At 43.0% G+C, this 17,784-nt stretch overlaps 6 protein-coding genes across 6 annotated transcripts; 3 read left to right on the forward strand and 3 right to left on the reverse strand.

The window, feature by feature from the left end:
• Positions 1-2,500: 2,500 nt before the first annotated feature.
• On the reverse strand, positions 2,501-5,323 carry NECHADRAFT_82369 (uncharacterized protein; the record flags this gene model as incomplete). The annotated part of the gene is made up of 4 exons (XM_003040438.1): positions 2,501-2,508; positions 2,681-2,685; positions 2,983-3,006; positions 3,348-5,323. The coding sequence occupies 4 exons, from the start codon at positions 5,321-5,323 to the stop codon at positions 2,501-2,503; spliced, it is 2,013 nt and encodes a 670-aa protein (XP_003040484.1).
• Positions 5,324-6,421: 1,098 nt separating this feature from the next.
• On the reverse strand, positions 6,422-7,288 carry NECHADRAFT_44690 (uncharacterized protein; the record flags this gene model as incomplete). The annotated part of the gene is made up of 1 exon (XM_003040439.1): positions 6,422-7,288. The coding sequence occupies one exon, from the start codon at positions 7,286-7,288 to the stop codon at positions 6,422-6,424; it is 867 nt and encodes a 288-aa protein (XP_003040485.1).
• A 709-nt stretch (positions 7,289-7,997) lies between these two features.
• NECHADRAFT_44711 (uncharacterized protein) lies at positions 7,998-8,987 on the forward strand (the record flags this gene model as incomplete). Its single annotated transcript, XM_003040411.1, has 1 exon — positions 7,998-8,987. One exon carries the CDS (start codon positions 7,998-8,000, stop codon positions 8,985-8,987), a length of 990 nt encoding a protein of 329 aa, XP_003040457.1.
• A 1,277-nt stretch (positions 8,988-10,264) lies between these two features.
• Positions 10,265-13,815, forward strand: NECHADRAFT_122680 (uncharacterized protein; the record flags this gene model as incomplete). The annotated part of the gene is made up of 6 exons (XM_003040412.1): positions 10,265-10,427; positions 10,497-10,579; positions 10,647-10,731; positions 10,806-11,576; positions 12,420-12,773; positions 12,830-13,815. 6 exons carry the CDS (start codon positions 10,265-10,267, stop codon positions 13,810-13,812), a joined length of 2,439 nt encoding a protein of 812 aa, XP_003040458.1. The 3' UTR covers positions 13,813-13,815.
• Positions 13,816-13,891: 76 nt separating this feature from the next.
• On the reverse strand, positions 13,892-15,378 carry NECHADRAFT_82373 (uncharacterized protein; the record flags this gene model as incomplete). The annotated part of the gene is made up of 4 exons (XM_003040440.1): positions 13,892-14,470; positions 14,530-14,787; positions 14,838-15,124; positions 15,174-15,378. The coding sequence occupies 4 exons, from the start codon at positions 15,376-15,378 to the stop codon at positions 13,892-13,894; spliced, it is 1,329 nt and encodes a 442-aa protein (XP_003040486.1).
• Positions 15,379-16,166: 788 nt separating this feature from the next.
• On the forward strand, positions 16,167-17,093 carry NECHADRAFT_94852 (uncharacterized protein; the record flags this gene model as incomplete). Its single annotated transcript, XM_003040413.1, has 1 exon — positions 16,167-17,093. One exon carries the CDS (start codon positions 16,167-16,169, stop codon positions 17,091-17,093), a length of 927 nt encoding a protein of 308 aa, XP_003040459.1.
• Positions 17,094-17,784: the final 691 nt, after the last annotated feature.

Genomic DNA, 17,784 nt, shown 5'->3' on the forward strand with positions numbered 1-17,784 from the left:
GGGAAAAGTTTATTATTTACTCCCTTATTAGTAAAAGAGTATTAATCTAGAATTATATATTAAGTACTTCTTATAGAAATAATTAATTATATTTCTAAGTAAGACTTATATTAAGTAAGTAAATAATAGCTTATATACTCTTAGGCTATAGCTTATATAAAAGCCCTATGCTATTAAGTATTATATTTAATTTATTAATTATTATTTTTCTTATTATCTTAATTTTATTATTAGACTTATAAGTATTAAATAAAAGATTTTTAATATTAATTCTTTTTTTATAAGCTAGATATTAAAAGTAAATATTCCTTAATTAATATATTATTATATATTTATTATAACTTTTAAATATATAAATATATAATTTAAATTATTATTTAACTTAGTAATTAAGGTAATATAAAGTATTAATAATTATTAGATTTTCTTTTATTAAAAGTAATATAGCTTTTAATTAGCTATTATATTTATCCTTAATTACTAGAAATTATTATATTTTATTATATCTTTACTTATAGTCTTAAAGAACTTATAGAATCTATTAAAAGAGTTATAATAAGTAATACTCTAAGGGTCTTTTATTTATTACTTATTATATATATATTTATATATAGCTCTTATATTTTAGCCTTATTATATCCTTTATATAAATATTCCTAGCCTTTTATATAAGTTACTTAATAATAGCCTTCCTAAGGTATTTTATATAAAAGTGCTATAAGTTCTTTAAGTTAAGCTTAAGGTAAAGAAAGTCTCTTAATAATCTAAAGTGCCTAAAGCGCTTTATATTACTTATAATAATAAAAATAGAATTATTATTACTTAGAAGAGTATAATTAGGTATTAATTTAGATTTAAGAGAATAAAAAAAAAAAGGCTTATATTAAAAAAAAATAAGATTATAGTAATATTATAGCTTAGCTATTTTTATATTTTACTTAGGGGGTCTTTATTATAATAAGTAATTAAAGCCTAAATATTAGATTCTTATTTTCTTATATAAGAAGATTTTTAAGATAATATTAATATAAAAGCCTTTTATTATAGTAATATTTATAAGCATTAACGGATAAATTTATAGTCTCTCTAGCTTATTTAGTATATTATAAAGTATATAAATACCCCTTTTAATAATCCTAAACTTTAAGGTTTCTACCTTAATATAAGCTTTAATTACCTTAAAAGATCGTAGCTTTAAAAAGTCTAAGCTATTTATTAGGTAGGTTATATTATAGTTATTAAGGAAGGTACTCTTAGTAAGTAAATAAAGGGGTTTTTTATATATAATATATATTATAATTAAGTATTTCTCTTTATAAAGAATCTTAGGTATAATAATTATAGAGATATATAGGTATTTTAAGATACTTATTAATTTATTTTTATGTAATATTATTATAAATTAACCTTTCTTAGTTAACTTTTCTTTTAACTAAGCCTAATTAAATTATTTTATCTTAGCTTTAATAGTAATAATAGCTTTATTTATAAGATAGGTAATTATATAGGCTAAATAATTAATAAAGGCCTTTTTTATATAAAAATATTATTTAGGCTTCTAGGAATATTTAGTATACTTATAGGGATAATTCTTATATATATTCTTATTATTTTATCCCTTCTCTTATTATAATAATCCTCTAGCTATTAATATTATAATAAATACTTTATTAAGTATTATAGGGTTATTTTATATAAGTATTATATTAAAGATATTAATAAGCTTAAGGAGGGTTTATTTTTTTTTTAATTTTTTAATAAATTATTATTTTTTTTATTTTTTTTATTTTAAAGCTAGCTTTATTTTAATAATATTTAAGAATTATTATTTCTTTTTAATATTAATTATCTTAGGTATATTATATAAGTAGGTAATAATATAAGCTTAGTTTTAATCTCTTAGCTAGGTATATAGGTCTTAATAGGCCTTATTAGCTTCCTTTAAGACCTAATTATATTACTTAATAGCTTTTTAATAGGTTATTAAGTTACTTAATATAAATTACTTTAAGAAAGCCTTAATTAAATAATATATAAAATAGCTATTAAAATATAAAATAACTAGGTCTTATATAATTATACTTAAAATAATTAGGTTTATTAATTTAATAATAAATATTATTATTATATTATATTTTAAGCTTTATTTCTTATAAGTCTTATAAAGCTTAAAGTAATTTTAGACCTTTAATTTATATTTATTAATTAAATTATTCTAAGTAAATTTAAGTTATTTCTTAGGAATATCTATAGTATTTTCCCCTTTTATTATATAAAATATAATATAGCCTTTCTCTTATATTTAGTATTCCTTTAGTCTCCTATTAATATAAACCTTTAAGGTCTTAAGCTTAAGAGCTAAGTTAAGATTATTATTAATATTAGGCTTTATAGGGTTAATTTATTCCTATAGGTTATATATATAGGCTTTAACCTTTAGTAATATAATCTATATAAATTAATTATATTAGGTATTTAATCTAATAGCTATTAAAGGGTTCTAAGTAGCTATAAGAGTTATAGCTATATAATTAAATTATAAAAAAGAGTATATATTTATTATATAATTTATTTATTTAAGGTAATTAATTAAATTAAGGATAATAATAATAATATTTAATATAAAAAATAATAATTTAATAAGGAGATAAGTAATAGAAATTATTAAGAATATTCTTACTTAGGCTTATAATTATTATAAATAGCTATTTTATATTACCTTTAATATATAAAAGAGGATAATAAAGAGCCTTATTTTCTATAAAGGGAAGTAATAGAAAGCTAGCTATTTATATAACTAAGCGGGCCACCGGGCGGCCTATATGCGATTAATTAGGGCAGGGCGTTATATAACACTCCTGTACCAACTTAAGGATCTCTAAGCGTGCCAGCTCTTGACTCCTCCTCCAACATTTTTCAGACACTCCAGGGCCCTGGGCCACAAAGCCAGCGCCAACAACGGCCAAAAGGTTCCCCACATACCTAGAGTAGTGCCATGGGTTCTGACTGAATAAAATGAAGAAATGCTGTCAAGGCCTGAGCAGAGAGCAAGGCGAGAGCGAATGAAATAAGTGTGCTAACCTCGAATCTATTCTCTGTTAGCATTGGGATACAATGATATGATGTGTTGACAATTCGTTCCTTAGTATAGTTGAAGCCTGGCCCTTGATGGGTTAAGCAGGCCAGAAGGTCATTATGTCACTCAAGTGGTGTCAAAAGTCCAAGAAAGATATTACTTGATTAAACATCAGTGCAAACAATGGCGAGGTCTCAACTAGCGAATCTCAATCCTCTCCACTTTCCAGGTCACAGGTAAGCTACTAAGCGTCATAATTCCTTCCACGTACACATGACTGATCAGCTGATAGTGATTGTTCTGTTTCTGTAACAAGTATGGGACATACGCCCCTCCAAGTACAGCCACAACCTGGCCGCGCTCAATAGTCTCAGCAGGAGCACGACCAAAATATCCCTTGTTTGTCACGAAAAAGCTGTCCCGTATGCCGTGAAAGGAGTGATTCATCTCAACGTGGTTGTCAAAGATCTCTTGGAGTAGCCTGTTTTGCGTCCCTTGGGCCAGTAGTAGAATGGCTGCCACGATCCAGGAATTGAAAGAATGTGGCAGTCGATAGCCTATAGGACCTCTTGCCAGTACAAGCTGAGGATAGATGTATAATAGAGCGAGGAAAAGTCGATATCCATGTGGATTGGGCCGCTTGATCCGCCTTTTGAATATAGCCGTAAGGGTTGACCACATTGCTTCGATATTCAACATCCTGTAGGGAAGAGGATAATGACTATCAGGCTTCATGTTACGGAGAACTTCCGCAACAGAGAGTGGGATATCCGCATAGGCCCGCAAAAGGTGACTCGCTTCAACGTTGGTACCCTCCGAAAGAGTAGGAGTCATAGAGTTGTCCAACAAGCCACCAGAGTATGCTCCAAAAATGTTCTTGCCGTGTTTTCTAAGCCACTGATCAAGTCCCCAAACAAGCTTAAACTCCCCATGATTATGATCAAAGGAGAAGGTGGCGTCTACCACGTCGAGCAAATGGCCGTCGACGAATAAGCTGCGATCATCCAAGGAGGGATTTCCAGGTAGAGATCGGCTGAAAAGGGGGCTGGCGAATTCAAGAGCTTCTTCGCAGGGCTTCATCGTCCACTCTGGTACCCAGGAGGGAAGAGACATAGACCTTCGACTCATCAAGGTCTTGCATGACCACAAGTAAAGATCCTTCCGTGATTGGATGATGCGACAGCTTGCCTCGTAGAAAACGTCCTCTGTTGACTTGCTGTAGTCCGGCACGATGTCTGCACATGGCGACCGGAGCGTAATGAGTCCTAGCGCGGCATAGACGATGTCCCGAGGATCCGTTTGCTTTGAGTAACTGAAACTGGTCAAGACGGTAGCCAAGTCCTGGCATCTTGTCTTGCTGCTGTTGCGGTATCGCAATCGAGCATCTCTAACGCAAGGAACAAGGCTGGGGAATTCGTCTCCTAGAGGGTTTCTGAAACGCTGAAAGACCAACTTTGACCTGCCTTCGTAGGCCATCCGGAAAATATCCCAAGGAAGAATGTATGATCCACACAGAACGTAGACCATCTCGGCGACAGCGACTTCCTGAATGATCCAAGAACGCCCAAAATAAGTGTTGTAAAATAGTTGGTCAATAGCTTTCCAAGCCTTTCGATCATGGAATCTGAAAAGGACGTCGTCATCAAGCTCCGGATGCCGTGGGATAGTGCGCCGGATGGGGGAATCTCTGTCGTGGGTGAGGAATATGAAATCTTTTTGACTTTGAATGATAGATCCATGTTTCGGGCGCTCAGTGAGGTTGGCCGCGATGAGGTCTTCCATTTTCTCCGTGTCTGGTTTTCCGGTTGGATGGCGTTCGACCCCCACCATGCAAAGATATGGGAGAATATCAAACGCTTCTTTAGCCCCAGGAAAATCAGGGCCAAGCCATGTTAGAACAGAAGTAGCCGACGCATAAATCTCTCGCATAAGTGGAATTTGCTTCGCCTTCTCTCCCGGGTCTTCCTGATTGATGCATATCGCATCCACCCAGAGAACTCTAGGCCTCGAGGAGAATCGCAAGGCCCGTAGTGCCAATGCTAGATTAGATGTGACGGGCCGAGGACTACCGTTACATGTGATGCTGGTCGAGCCATGGGCTTGTTTCCACTCGTAAGAGAGAGCTTCGAATTTGAGCGATTTGCTGAGAGTCACGCGCCGCAAACAGCAACTAATCGAATCACCAAATTGGCCGGCTTTCAAAGTCACGAGCCGAATCTCCCGGTCGTTACGGAGCTTGGTGTACATAGCGCGTGCTGCTCGAGGGTGATGATGTTGGATGATAAGGGAGGCAGAAGCTCGTGCTCGAGAACATGCCGTTAGACTCAAGAAATGGGGGCGAGTTGCAAGAGTCTGCCTTGGCCGCTGCCTAAAGTTCAGGTTGCTACAATATGCAGAGGTGTTTGTGCCTAACGGTCTGCCCTGGCTGCAGGCTGTGAACTCGACCACTGTGATTGGCCCTGTCCCAAGTAAGTGATTTGATGATACACGGCGCTGAGCCGCTGTTAATGTTACCTATATAATTTCAACTGAAGGATGAAGACTTTCGGGGGATCAGCTGATTTGTTACGGTATAAGGAATAAATGAAATCCAAGTCTAGGTAGTCTGAGGAGTGTACACCACAACTTCACCATCTCTACTTTTGAACGTCTCGGTCCTGAGCCAGGATGATTCTCGCGCCTGATCACGTTTCATGAGCTGAGTCATTGCCATCAAATTAATATTTGCAAGGGATGATTTGTTAAAACCCGAATGGGATACAGGAATGAGGCATTAGGCGGAAGAATGGGCACCATATCTTAATTAAGAACCCCTATATTGATACTTTGTTCTAGTTTATGATAGCATTTCGTTTGCTACGCTTGAGTGAAGTTCACGGCGACCGAACTGGGCTACGAGGCTTGGGTAATTAATCGGCTCTTGTTTACAATCTCGGATTTGGATCACGCATCTTGCTGGGATGCGCTGTTCAACTGTGCTATTCTTCGCGGCAGTGTTCCGATGAAGCCAACCGTCAAATTCCGTCAAATTGGATTGACAGCATTTAGATGCAGTATTGTTAACCCAACCTTGTGCTGAAAAGTGGCCACACAAGTGACCGGGTAGAGGACGAAGAACAGAAGATGTTCTGTAGCGTTTGGCACGCTATTGTGGAGTCACCAATAGAGAGGTATTCGAAGAGTGCCCAGCCAAGCTTCAGCTAAAATACGCCAAAAGATGCCCCCAGGCAGTTGGTTATATCAAATTGCACTGGCTCGAGCCCCCGCTGAAATGCATTATCAATAAGTCGCATTTTAATATTTCTTTCTAACCACTTTCTATAAACCCCGCTCTTCCTCGGTAACTCAGGCCGCCTGGGGATCTCCGAGGAATAGCTCAAGGTGCTGGGCATACAGCTCAGGTACCTGGAACAGATGGCCATGGCCTGAGTCGGGATATATAATCAGCTGGGCGTTGGCAATCTGTTGCTGGAGTACAAAGCTATTAGGCGTCGGGGACATGATATCGTTGTGCCCGTTGGTTACCAAAGTTGGCGCCTTGATATCCTTGAGCCGCTCAAAGTTCTTCTCGTCGATAGTCTGGGAAAAGATGGCCGACAGTTGCGACTGCGCTCCCTGCCCGGTAAGGTACCCTTTACGCTCTTCTCCCTCAATATTGCGCTCGTGAATCCGGTCCCACCATTTCTGACCAAGCGCCAAACTAGTATCGGAGGGGTAGTAGAACAGGTAAAACATATCCTTCTTAGTAGGGGGCTGGTCATTGTTGGCTCCCGCACTCTCTAGCACCTCTCGCGGTGGTAGGACGACACCTTCACCGATGGCAGACTGGGTGCCGGCGAGGATCAGCTTGCGAACCAAGTGCGGATAGTCCCAGGCAAGGACCTGGGCCACGCCACCTCCCATTGAGAAGCCCATGACGTCGGCCTTGTCGACCTTGATAGCAGCCAGGAACTTGGCGGCAATCTGGGCCATCCGGGCAATAGTCTGGGGGACTTCACCATCGCTGTGGCCGATACCAAAGTTATCGAAGATGAGGACTTCTCGATTCTTGGCAATAGTATTGAAAAGGAGGGGATCCAGCGTGTCCATGGACCCACGCAGGTGGTTCGCGAAGAAAAGCGGAACAGCACTTGGCTTTCCGAAGTGGCGATAGGCGACCTTGGTGCCCTCGACGGATGTGTACTGGGTCTTGACTGTCTGAATAGTAGACATGTTGATGATAGGCAAAGATGGTGGTTCTGAAGGATAGAAGACGAAGTTGATGTGGGAGAAAGTGTCTTGGAGGTAAACACTGGTTGGTGGTTTGTGTCCTTGGGCTTTATAGACAGGTTAGTTTGACGCACTGTTAGCATCTGCCACGGGCCACGCCAGCTATCTAGATGATTAGTATTCTAAACCAAGTGCCTAATTCATTGTCGGGAAAGCAAGCGGAATACTTGATAATGTCCCCGCCGGCTCATTTGTGATCAGGAGTTGTGACGTGATGGCTTCTCGGCATTCAGTACAAGGTGCTTCCCCGGTTGCCCCGGACCCCAGGCTAGGAGCACGGGGTAGCTAATCCTCATTAGTAGATAGACCAGTATGGGGTTTTTAGAAATTTCTCCGATACCCCGCAACATACGACCCTGAAGCGGCATGAAGTAGTCCCGATGGCGTTGTGCCTTGCCTGGGACTCCAACAAAACAGCCGAGGCAGATGTTATGAACAGGTGGAGGTGTTGTTTGCTTCGTAGTTAGAGGTAAAGAAGGCCATCAGGATAGACTACAAATGATGGTGATCGCGCCCTTTCTTGCTGCCTCTCATGTGAAGCTGTAACACCTCTCGTTTTCTCAAGTCTCTGACATTGTCTCTGACTCTTCCATCGAGTTATCCCCTTACCATACAATCAAGTCACTTTTATCACAGCGAGATGACCCAACTCATGAATGCGTATCGCTTCTCCAAGCCGTCCAAGGGCTTAGAGTACACCAAAGTCCCTGTCCCTGTTCCCGAACCAGATCAAGTCCTGGTCGAGGTCAAGGCCAGCGGCCTCTGCCATACCGACCTCAATATCATCACCGGCTTGGACGAGACCTTTTTCTGGAAGCGACCCATCACTCTGGGTCACGAGATCGCGGGCGTAGTTGTCTCCATAGGGTCCAAGGTCACCAAGTTCAAGACCGGAGACCGCGTCGTGGCCGTCATCACAAACAAGCATCCCATCGCCGTTGGTGACGTGATCCACGCCGCAGGACTTGGCTGCGACGGCGGCTTTGCCCAGTTTGCAGCGCTCCGTGAGGAGAAGACGCTTCTTATCCCCGACGCTGTCACGTTCGCCGAGGCCGCCGTGGCCACAGACGCAGTAGCGACGGCCTACCATGCTGTGGTTACTGAAGGCCAGGTTTCCGCGTCTTCCAAGGTTGCAGTGGTCGGCCTCGGCGGCCTGGGCATGTCCGCCATTCAGATCGCAGCCCGAATTGGTGCCACGGTGCACGGGTTTGACATTGACCGGCATAAGTTTGCCACAGCCTTGCAGTCGGGCGCAGTTGTCTGTGGGAAAAGCTTCGATGACCTTCCGGGCGTCAAGTTTGACATTGTGTTCGACTTTGTAGGCACTGGAAGCACAACAGCTGAAGCCGTAAAGGCCGTCAAGCCCGAAGGAAAAGTTGTCCTTGTCGGTTTATCAAGCAAGGAGTCCACCATCGATACCCACCAGTTCGTAGCTCTTGGCGTTCGACTCGTGGGCTCGATTGGCTCTTCAGCTAAGGAGGTTGCCGAGACGCTTCAAATGATTGCGGAGAAGCAGTTTACGCCGCTTATGGAGGAGATCCCATTCGATAAGCTGCCGGAGGGCATAAACCGCCTTACGCAGGGCAACGTGGTTGGACGTCTATGGACTGATCCATCTAAGCTTAAGGAGACGGGACAGTAGTGGAAGGGTGCTTAACAGGGCGAGGTGCATTAATTTAACATGAACCGATCTATAAGGAATAGCTTTGAACATCTTTTGAACCAAGGGGGCCAATGATGATGAATAATAATTTCTTCTTGCTACATTATCGTCTTATTATTTGTGAGCACCTCCTGGCGTTTGGCGAAGGGCGCAATGCCCAACCTTCCGACTTATACGGCTGTTGGATGACAAAGGTGTGGATGTAGGCCAACGTTTAATAAACCAATTAAGCTCTTGGTAACGTGGTCATCGGAGACCTGGAGAGAGCGTCTGTTGATGGAGGCCTTTACGCCCATGTTGTTCAGCCAGTGTGACTTTTCAGCGGTTAAAATAAATTGTATGGTAATAATGGATATTTGGAATAATGAGTAGCATGACTTTACATCAAAGATATGGTGATCTTATAGTCGACGTTGTCGTGTTGCCCTCCTCACGCCAATTTGGATGGATACAAATCCCATCAAGAAGAACGGGATATTCTATCCAACAGGGTAATTTTCCTCTTGGAGATATGTACTGTGAAATCACCCGGCGGTTTATTTACCCCTGCACGGGACAAATTGGAAGTGACGGACTCGGGGTGGGTTGTTTTCGTGACGATCTTGCCTGACATGACCTTGCCCAGAAGAATAGCTTGGCTTACCCCGCGTTTCTCACTTCAGTTATAGAGGGTGGAGGCGGAGAATCTGGGGAGAATCGGCCGATTCTGATCTGCCGTCCCGTCCCTACATGAACCTATCTACTTCGTGATGACGCGTTGAGGAAATACTTTGAGCAACAAGTTAACGGAGGGGAGAAGTACTACCTCTGAAGCAAGATATCCAACATTTATGTTTGGTATCTAATAGCTGCATCGCTTTATTCCCTTAAAGAAGGTCATTATGGAGAGAAATAGGACAGTAGATTACATAATACTCACTGTCCTGAGCTTTATCATTGCTTCGAGTAACGTAGATGGACTGAAGTATAATTAAATCAACGCAAGAGGCGTCGGGTATTAGGGAGTCCTTAAATTTACGAAGCCGACACGGGAGAACGGATTAGATTGATCAACAAAATTCCCCATGTAGCTCCGCACACCACCTTCCTCTTAAGTTACCCATGGCGTGATGGAATAGGTCCAAAGAGGTATTAACTTAGTTAGGAAACGATTAACAAACATTTCTTTTTATAAAGCTCTGGGCCATGAGGCCCTTCAACCTGTAAACTCCATGACTGATCACATCAATTTCTTTCGTCATTGCTTTGTCGCAACTATGAAGAATCTATCATCCTCTTTCTGGGCAGCTGTGAGCTTAATCCCTCTTCTTGGGGGGGTTGATGCCAGGTCCATTTGGTCCACATCGCCAGGAACTTATGGGGTCGACGACAATTATATCCTCAAGTCCGGCTATCCGGTCGGCAATGGGATCCTCGCAGGTATACTGACATTCTGCACAACGCGACTGCTTCCAAAATTTTGAAGATGGCTAACATAGCCTCGGGCAGGCACGCACTTCGGAGATCCCGGTCACGAAAAGATTGTTTTCAATGTTGACTCTTTGTGGTCTGGCGGCCCATTTGAAAACTCGGTATGTAAACGTTGCTGCATGGTGGGAAGCTTCGAAATGTTTGAGTTACTGACAGATAGACTATTAGGCCTACACTGGAGGTAACCCGACAACCAGCAAGTCAACTGCTCTTCCCGGAATTCGCGAGTATATTTTCGATCAAGGAACTGGAAGTAAGTCCTCCTTCCACATCAATCTTTCCACTCCCCGATACTGTGAAAGCCTAGTTCTGACCAAGGTCTTCCAGATGTCTCGGCTCTCCTTGGCAGCGGCAACTACTATGGCTCATATCGTGTCTTGGGCAACTTGAGTATAATCATCGGCCACGCTACTGATTATACGAACTACACACGGTCTTTGGATCCATCCACTGGCGTTCATACTACCACGTACCTTGCGGATAGCGTCAATTATACGACAACCCTGTTTTGCTCCAATCCGGCTGATGCATGTGTCTACCGTGTCACATCTGATGAGGACCTACCAAACATCAACATTCAGTTCGAAAACTTGGCCGTTTCATCCAGTCTGGCCAATCCGAGCTGTAACCATCCGTACACTCGATTCAGGGGGGTTACTCAACTGGGAGACCCAGAAGGAATGAAGTACGAAGCCATTGCAAGATTTGTCGACAATCGTGATGGTGACGGAGTCTCGTGCGCAACCAATGGCTCTTTGACTATAGCCCGATCCCCAGGCTTCAAAACGGTAGACGTTATCATCAGTGCAGGGACCAACTATGACGCTACCAAAGGCAATGCTGAAAATGACTACAGCTTCAGAGGAGATGACCCAGCTGAAGCAGTACAGAGATCGACCTCTTCAGGCGCACAACAGGGCTATGACAAGTTATTGAAAGCGCACATCGAAGACTACCAATCGCTTTTCGGAACCTTCACCTTGACCCTTCCTGATGCTCAAAAGTCAGCCGGTCACGAGACAGCAGTGTTGATCTCAAACTATTCCAGCAATGGCATAGGGGATCCGTATATTCGGATTTATTATATATCAAAGTCAAGTCTCTTCCTATAATTATATTTAATTTTTTTAACCCATTAATAATCCTATTAATAATATATAGATTAAGCTTTTTCTAATAACCCTATATTTACTATTAATACTATAAATAATCAGGCCTTTGCCCCCTATCCCGGCCCAAATAGTCTAGATCCTTTTAAGCCTATAGCTCCTCTACTAAGTCTAGTAATTCCTCTAGCTAGCCCTCTAATTATTAGAGCTAACTTAAAAAGACTCTATCTTTAAAAGAGATATTACCTATAGCTAATCTCTTAGTTAGGTTCTTAAGTATTATTTATTATATATTAATATAATTAATTTTAATTTTTTATAAATTTATATATTTAATAAAATAATTATAAAATTAAATAAAAATAATTTAAAATATATTTATAAAATTATTAATTTAAATATATTTAGAGATAAAAGGCTTAATTAATTTAAGTTCTTTTTAAAATTATTATTTATTTTTATAATTTATTAATATAATTTAGGTACTTATATTATTATATTATTAATTAAGTCTAAGGTTAATTATAAAGATTAAAAGTCTTTATATTAAAATAATAAATATTTTAAGAAAAAAAAATAATAAAAAAAATAAAAATATTAATAATAAGCTAAAAAAAAAAGCTAGGGAATATAACCTCTTATAAGAAAAGAAAAGATAATATCTTATATTATAAGGCTTATTTTTTAATTATTAGGTTTCTATAGCTATAGAACCTTACCTTAGGTTTATAGTATTTTATAGTATTAGGTTTTAATACTACTATATATATTTATATATATCCTTTGCTAATATGGCTAATAGCGATGTTATCGAAAAACTAGAATGGCATAGGGGATCCTTACTTGGAGAGTCTCCTTTTCGACTATTCACGATATCTACTCATTGCATCATCTCGCGAGAATTCGCTACCGGCGAACCTACAGGGCAAATGGACAGAGCAGATGAACCCTAGCTGGAGCTCCGACTACCATGCAAATATCAACATCCAAATGAACTACTGGGCAGCAGACCAGACTGGCCTTGGAAAGACTTCGGTTGCTCTGTGGAATTACATGAGAAACACTTGGGTACCTCGGGGAACCGAGACGGCCAAGCTTCTCTACGATGCGCCTGGGTGGGTCGTCCACAATGAAATGAACATCTTTGGTCATACAGGTATGAAGGGTTCAGCAACATGGGCCAATTGTGAGTTGTACCAAGTCTCCTCCGTCTAAGACTGGTGACTGACTTCAAGACTCTAGATCCAGTCGCTGCAGCGTGGATGATGCAACATGTGTGGGACAACTATGAGTATGGCCGATCACTCACTTGGCTACGCCAGGAAGGCTACCCCTTGCTCAAAGAAGTCGCTCAATTCTGGATTTCCCAGCTTCAAGAAGACGAGTTCAACAATGACGGCACATTGGTCGTGAATCCCTGCAACAGCGCAGAACATGGTCCGACAACGTTCGGGTGCACCCACTATCAGCAGTTGATCCATCAAGTTCTTGAAGCTACCTTGAACTCGATTACATATATCGGCGAGGATGACCAGGACTTTACATCAGAGCTGAAAACTGTGTTGAAAAAGCTCGACAAGGGCCTTCATTACACATCCTGGGGCGGCATCAAAGAATGGAAGTTACCGGATTCTGCTGGCTACGACACAAAGAACACCCATCGACATCTATCCCACCTCGTCGGCTGGTACCCAGGCTATTCCATCTCTTCTTTCCAGGGTGGTTACTGGAATTCGACAGTTCAGGCAGCTGTTGAAGCCACACTTGTGGCCCGTGGAAATGGTGTGCAGGATCAGGACACTGGTTGGGGCAAAGCCTGGCGCGTTGCGTGCTGGGCCCGTCTCAACAACACGAGCCAGGCGTACGACGAACTTCGACTACTCATCGACAATAACTTTGCACCCAATGGCTTTGATATGTACCAGGGCCAAAAACCGCCTTTTCAGATCGATGCGAATTTCGGTTTGGGTGGAGCAGTGCTGAGCATGCTCGTAGTTGACCTCCCAAATTCCTACGTCAACGAGGATAAGACACGCACGATAGTCTTGGGCCCTGCTATTCCACCAAGATGGGGCGGTGGCAACGTCAAGAACTTGAGGTTGCGAGGTGGATCTGCAGTTGATTTCGAATGGGACTCTGATGGAAAAGTCACCCACGCAACCTTGCATGAAACTGGAAAGCACGTCAAGTTGGTCAACGTGCTTGGTGAAGAGTTGAATGAGTAGTGAGCACTTAGTCGGTATCCATTTGAACTGGAGTTGTTTACCCCTCGTTAAGAATGGAACAAAAGAACATGGTTTGATTCTATGCAAACGACGGGATAGTACTGGTTGAGCTAATACCAACGCTCATGACATCGAGATAATTGACCAAGACATCACCGTCAGCGTGCAGGTCCTGCTGCACCCAAATAGACTGGATCGCGTCCATGACCCCTCGGACAGTCCTGATACGGGAATCCCTCTGAGTTCTTTCCACTAGGTTAAGGATTGCTACTCTTTGATCCTCTCTCCTTGCTTCGCAGGCGATAATCAGCAGAGGGAAAAAGTGCTCGCAGCCAGAAGTACATGTCTTGCTAGGCCCAGCGAATCCCGCTTCTATCAGAGCATCCAGATTCGCCGGTGGTTCCCAAGGACTTTGCGAAGCCCTCGCCAGATATATTCGCGTTGCCACTTGGTACAGCTCAACGGCAAAAGTAGCATCATGACTCAGTTTCGCCGATGTTGATGTGACAGGGACAGTATCTATCCTGCTCTCTAGTTCCTTGAGGCGGCGGATATAGTCCTCATGGCGGCTTCGAGGGTCTCGTGGATCAACTAGTGTCTCACATACCTCGGAAAGCAGGCTTAATATGGCATAGGTAGGATTGGGAGAAGGAAGTGTCTATTGGTGGAGATTTCAGTGAGGGGGCTATAAAGAGCGATGTGTTTGCGTATACATACCGGTCTGTACTGTGATAGCTGCAGATACTGATCACCAGAAGGGCCACCTCTTGTGTTTGAACGACTCTGAATCAATGACTGATGACGCCAATGATGCACAGCAAACCTGGAAAGTACTCCGTGGTAGTAGACCCAGTCAAGCAGATGCCGAGTGTCGCTTTCATCTGAAACATTCTCGAGTTGAGCGGCACGGATTGTGTCCATGGCTCCCCAGATATGCCACAGCCACTCACCCGAGCTGTCTGATGGGAGGAGAGTCTATAACTCAAGTTAGGAGCACTACCAACTTTTTCTCGGAGTCCCAATACCTCAAAGGCCCCAAGAAGCATAGAGGCTGCCACATGTTGGGCAGCTCTCGCCGTCGTCATTGGTCCCTCGTTTAGAGAGACTGACAAAAATTGAAGAGCCTGTATTTTGAGTGCCATGGCCTCCTTATTGGGCCCCTGACTGTGGAGTGAAGAGTAGGCCAGTATTGCGTGAAGAAGGGCGAAACTTGATGAGGTGTCGGGCGCCGTTATCATGGTCATGAGGGCATCTCGGATCTGCTCAGCCGTTGTACCAAAGGTGACGAGGGAGCGATAGGCTGTGTCTTGGACTGTAACAAGAGTCAGCATGACACAGCCGGTAAAAATAGTCTCACTTACAGTATTGCAACAAGCACGCATGCTCTGCCTGTACTTGGGGTCGGTTCGGCAGAATTGGGGAGAAAGTAACCAAGCGATCGAGATACATGCGTGAGGTCCGATGGCCGTACAGTTCCATGTCGTTGAAGGTCGTGTTGATCAAGAAGAGAGTGTTCGGTCTTTCGCCCAACTCATTTGTCGGTATGCCCAGTGGGTTCGCAACCATTGCACGCCTACTGTCATCATCTCTGGGCCACGAAAGGCGTGGCTCATATCCTTGACAATGAATCTTGGATTGAGTGCACTTGCCACACGCGGGCAAGCCTCCATCACACCTAATCTTACGCGCTAATGCAGTCAGGTTAGAGCAAAGGCGTTTTCAGTATGGCTGCTACTGACCAGCGCAGTTCCAGCAGCCCTTTCGAGGTTTCATAGTAGCGACGGTCAAGTGGTTATTTTGGAGCCACAACGGAGACGTCGGAATGCCGGAGATCAAGTCATGAGTCCAACCGGTCAAAGTTGCCCTCGGTGGAGAGGGAGAGGGCGAGATGGGTGTATAAATGCAACATGGAACTTGGAGTAAGCACTAACCCGTTTCAAGACAGATATGAAGTCAACAGCCGATGAGTAGCCAGTCTTGATTGGCTTGTCATCATTTGACCCACAGGAGACAACTTTGACCGAGCCCAAGCCTCAACTTGAGCCTCTTGACGCAATGAAAATTCATTTGCTCACCGTCTGCGTCGTCATGTCTTTCCAGGACATCCGTGTCTCTGGCATCATTTGTGATCAAACTACGCGGCCTTGCTTAGATTTAATTATAAATCAATGACTGATTTGCGTCAAGTGGTAGTTGTATGCTGCCTTGACATGTATATATAAACTTACCTATCTGCCACCCCCAGTATACGATATCTATCAAACACTGCATCACACAATCCACACTAAAACATTCATTCTTCTCTCATAAAAGTCCTCATCAACTCATTCTCTCATCCACAAACTCTATCCACCATGGCTACCTACCTCATCACACAAGCAACCGGCCAGCAAAGCCTGTCTGTCATCAGGCATCTCCTCGAAGCTGGCGCCAAGATCCATGCCGTCGTACGTGATGTGCAAAAGGTCCCATCACTCTTGAAAGAGCCAGGTATCACTCTCTTCCAAGGAGAGAGCAAGAACTTGGACGAGATACTGGCCGCAGCCCAAGGTTGCCAGGGAGCATTCCTCAATACAGTCCCCTTCCCCGGTCTGGAGGCTCTCCAAGCCAAAACCATCGTCCAAGCCTGCGAGCAGGCCGGAGTTGAGAATATTGTTGCAGCAACTACCTTTTGTACGGGAAACAAAGCCATCTGGGACAACAATGAAACTAAGGAAATCCAACTGGATGGGTACTTTTCGTCCAAAGCAGAGGTCGAAGACATTGTACGCTCCGGAAAATTCAAGGCCTATACCATTCTTCGACCTGCAGTTCTTCATCACGACTTTTTCATGCCAGGTGCTCTGGGAAACTTTCCTCGACTCCCGACTCACGGAGAGTTGGATGACCTTCTCGTCAATGGTGCCAAGGTGCCTTACACGGATGCGTACGACCTCGGACAATACGCAGCGGCCGCTCTGCAAGACCCTGCCAGATTTGCGGGACACGAGATTGACCTTGGCAGTGAGCTCCTCACATTCGAAGAAGTGAGAGATGTCCTTGTAAACGTCAGTGGCAGAGAGGTCCGTGTGGTCAAACGTACCGAAGAGGAATTGGAGAAGCTGGGTGCCAATGTCTTTGGTCAGAAATTCCAGCTTTTCGCAAACATCAAGGATCTGAGCTGGACGCCTGCCCATGCTAAGAAGGTCCAGGAAGAGTACGGTATTCCGTTTACGCCACTTCAGGCATCAGTGCAGAGGGATAAGGTTCGCTTGTTGGAATGTTTGCCCGCCAAGCAGTAAGAGTGAGGCTTCTTAACGAAGGCCACGACAGATTGGAGTGGCCTTCATTGATGAAAGGACATCGCATGGATAGGTTAGATAGCAATACAACTTGAGATAAATCACGACCTTGCATGCGAATTTTCCAACGCGTTCTGTGTTTATGTGATGCCGCAATGGCAGACATGATAGGGATGCTATGAATGAGCAAAGTTTAGACATGGCAACTTCTCTTTTGACAGGCTGTGAGTTTGAGTCCTTGATGCTGTGGCGGAGATCCTTCACTGTGAACGGTTTGAAGACCCGTTTTTTTCTTTTTCTTTTTTGCCTGGTTTAGAAGTTCCAGTCACTGTCTTAGGATTCTTTTTTTGACTTGAACGGCTTCCTCCCTATTCTTCATCATGAATGAATTCGTTAGTCAAAGGCCTGCTGTGGTTACCCTGTAGTTCCCAAATAAGACGCTTGGACAGTTCTCGTATCAACGGAGCAAATCCGGCGGGAGCTGCGGATTCTTCAGGACATGCTCTGCGCCTCTTGACTGGCTCTGCGATCCGAGTGCCAGCCTCCCTACCCACTCTGGACTGGCTTCGTTTGCAGCCAGCCAATACAAATAAGGACTGATGTTTAGGGACCCGCAGCTCATACCGGATCTGCCGACTTCGGCATGGAGTAGGATACGACAGAAACGCGACGTGATGGACGGATGAAGACA

The sequence above is a fragment of the Fusarium vanettenii genome (genome assembly GCF_000151355.1).
Source record: "Fusarium vanettenii 77-13-4 chromosome 7 genomic scaffold NECHAsca_65_chr7_8_0, whole genome shotgun sequence".
In the NCBI taxonomy this organism is placed as follows: Eukaryota; Fungi; Ascomycota; class Sordariomycetes; order Hypocreales; family Nectriaceae; genus Fusarium; species Fusarium vanettenii.